The following is a 1,054-nucleotide window of genomic DNA, read 5'->3' as shown; positions in this document are numbered from 1 at the left end:
CGGCTCTTCCTTCTCCCCAGGAACCAGACCAGCGCTCAGCGCTACCCACCCCCACGTTTGGAGATTGGCGGGACCCCTTCATTCCCCCCTCCATTTCGCCGTTCCGCCCCTGGTCTATGAAACTCCACCCCTCCACCTTCTGCTGTCGGGGATTGGTGGACCTCCCGCGGTGGTGCCTAGTGATTGGTCCCCGTGGATGATGGTTACCAGCGAGATCCCGCCCCCAGAAGGAGCCGGGGTCTGGGGGCACTGCTCAGCGGTGCTGGGGCTGGCGCGGCTTGAGCCGCCGCCGCACTGACAGCTCGGTCTGCGGACCATGGAGACCGGCGCCGGCCCACATCCGCTGCGCCTGTTCGTCTGCCTGATGCCGCTCTGTCTGGCGTTGGTTTTGGGACCAGGGAGGCCCGGCATCGCCGAGGAAGGTGAGGAGGCTGGTGGCTGTTCTTGGAGCTTGGAAAGCCAAAAGATAGGAGGCTGGAGAACTGGGGTTCTGAGGGAAGGAATCATATAGAGAGACTGGAGTCTGTATTGGGGTTTGAGGCAAGCGGGCAGCAGGAAGCAAAGAACTAAAGAGGCAGAGAAAAAGGTAGCTGAGCAAAGGTAGCTCAGGAGATCGGGCTGGAGACCTGGGAGGCTGGGGAGGGAAGAGACCAGGAATCGTGAGAGCCAGAGGCTGCGATTCAGGGGCCGGTGAGACGGACAGGCTGAGCGACTGGAGGTGGGAGGTGTGGGGGCGGGGAGATGAAGAGAGCAGAGGAGACAGGGAGACGTGGAGGTGAGATCGGAGTACAGGACGACGGGATGAAGCCCGAACCGCGAGGCAGGAGGTGGAGCGCTGGCAGGGGAGGGATGGCTGGGTCCGGAGCAGCCCGACGTGCGGGCGCGGGAGCTGTCCGCAGTGCTGAATTTGGAGCGTAGACTACCCGAAGCGGTCCGCGCGGCTTGTGGAGCTGCCTGCGGTACCAGGGCCCGCGTCTGGCCTCTGGATTTGGGGGAGCTGTACACTCAGCTGAACCCAGAGGCGTCATATCCAGGTCTAGAATCCTGAAGAGCT

General features: G+C 63.2%; 1 protein-coding gene across 1 annotated transcript in view; it reads left to right on the top strand.

Moving 5' to 3' along the window:
• Positions 1-316: 316 nt before the first annotated feature.
• The window catches only part of LOC144222614 (ephrin type-A receptor 10-like), a 3,960-nt gene continuing 3,222 nt past the window's right edge, over positions 317-1,054 (top strand). Inside the window, exon 1 of the mRNA XM_077753141.1 lies at positions 317-422. Coding sequence (XP_077609267.1) covers positions 317-422 — 106 coding nt within the window. The remainder of the gene's footprint in view (positions 423-1,054) is intronic.

Source organism: Crocuta crocuta, unplaced genomic scaffold, assembly GCF_008692635.1.
Source record: "Crocuta crocuta isolate KB4526 unplaced genomic scaffold, BGI_CrCroc_1.0 scaffold303, whole genome shotgun sequence".
NCBI lineage: Eukaryota > Metazoa > Chordata > Mammalia > Carnivora > Hyaenidae > Crocuta > Crocuta crocuta.
The sequence above is the reverse complement of the archived record's forward strand: the minus strand, read 5'-3'. Positions and strand labels throughout refer to the sequence as shown.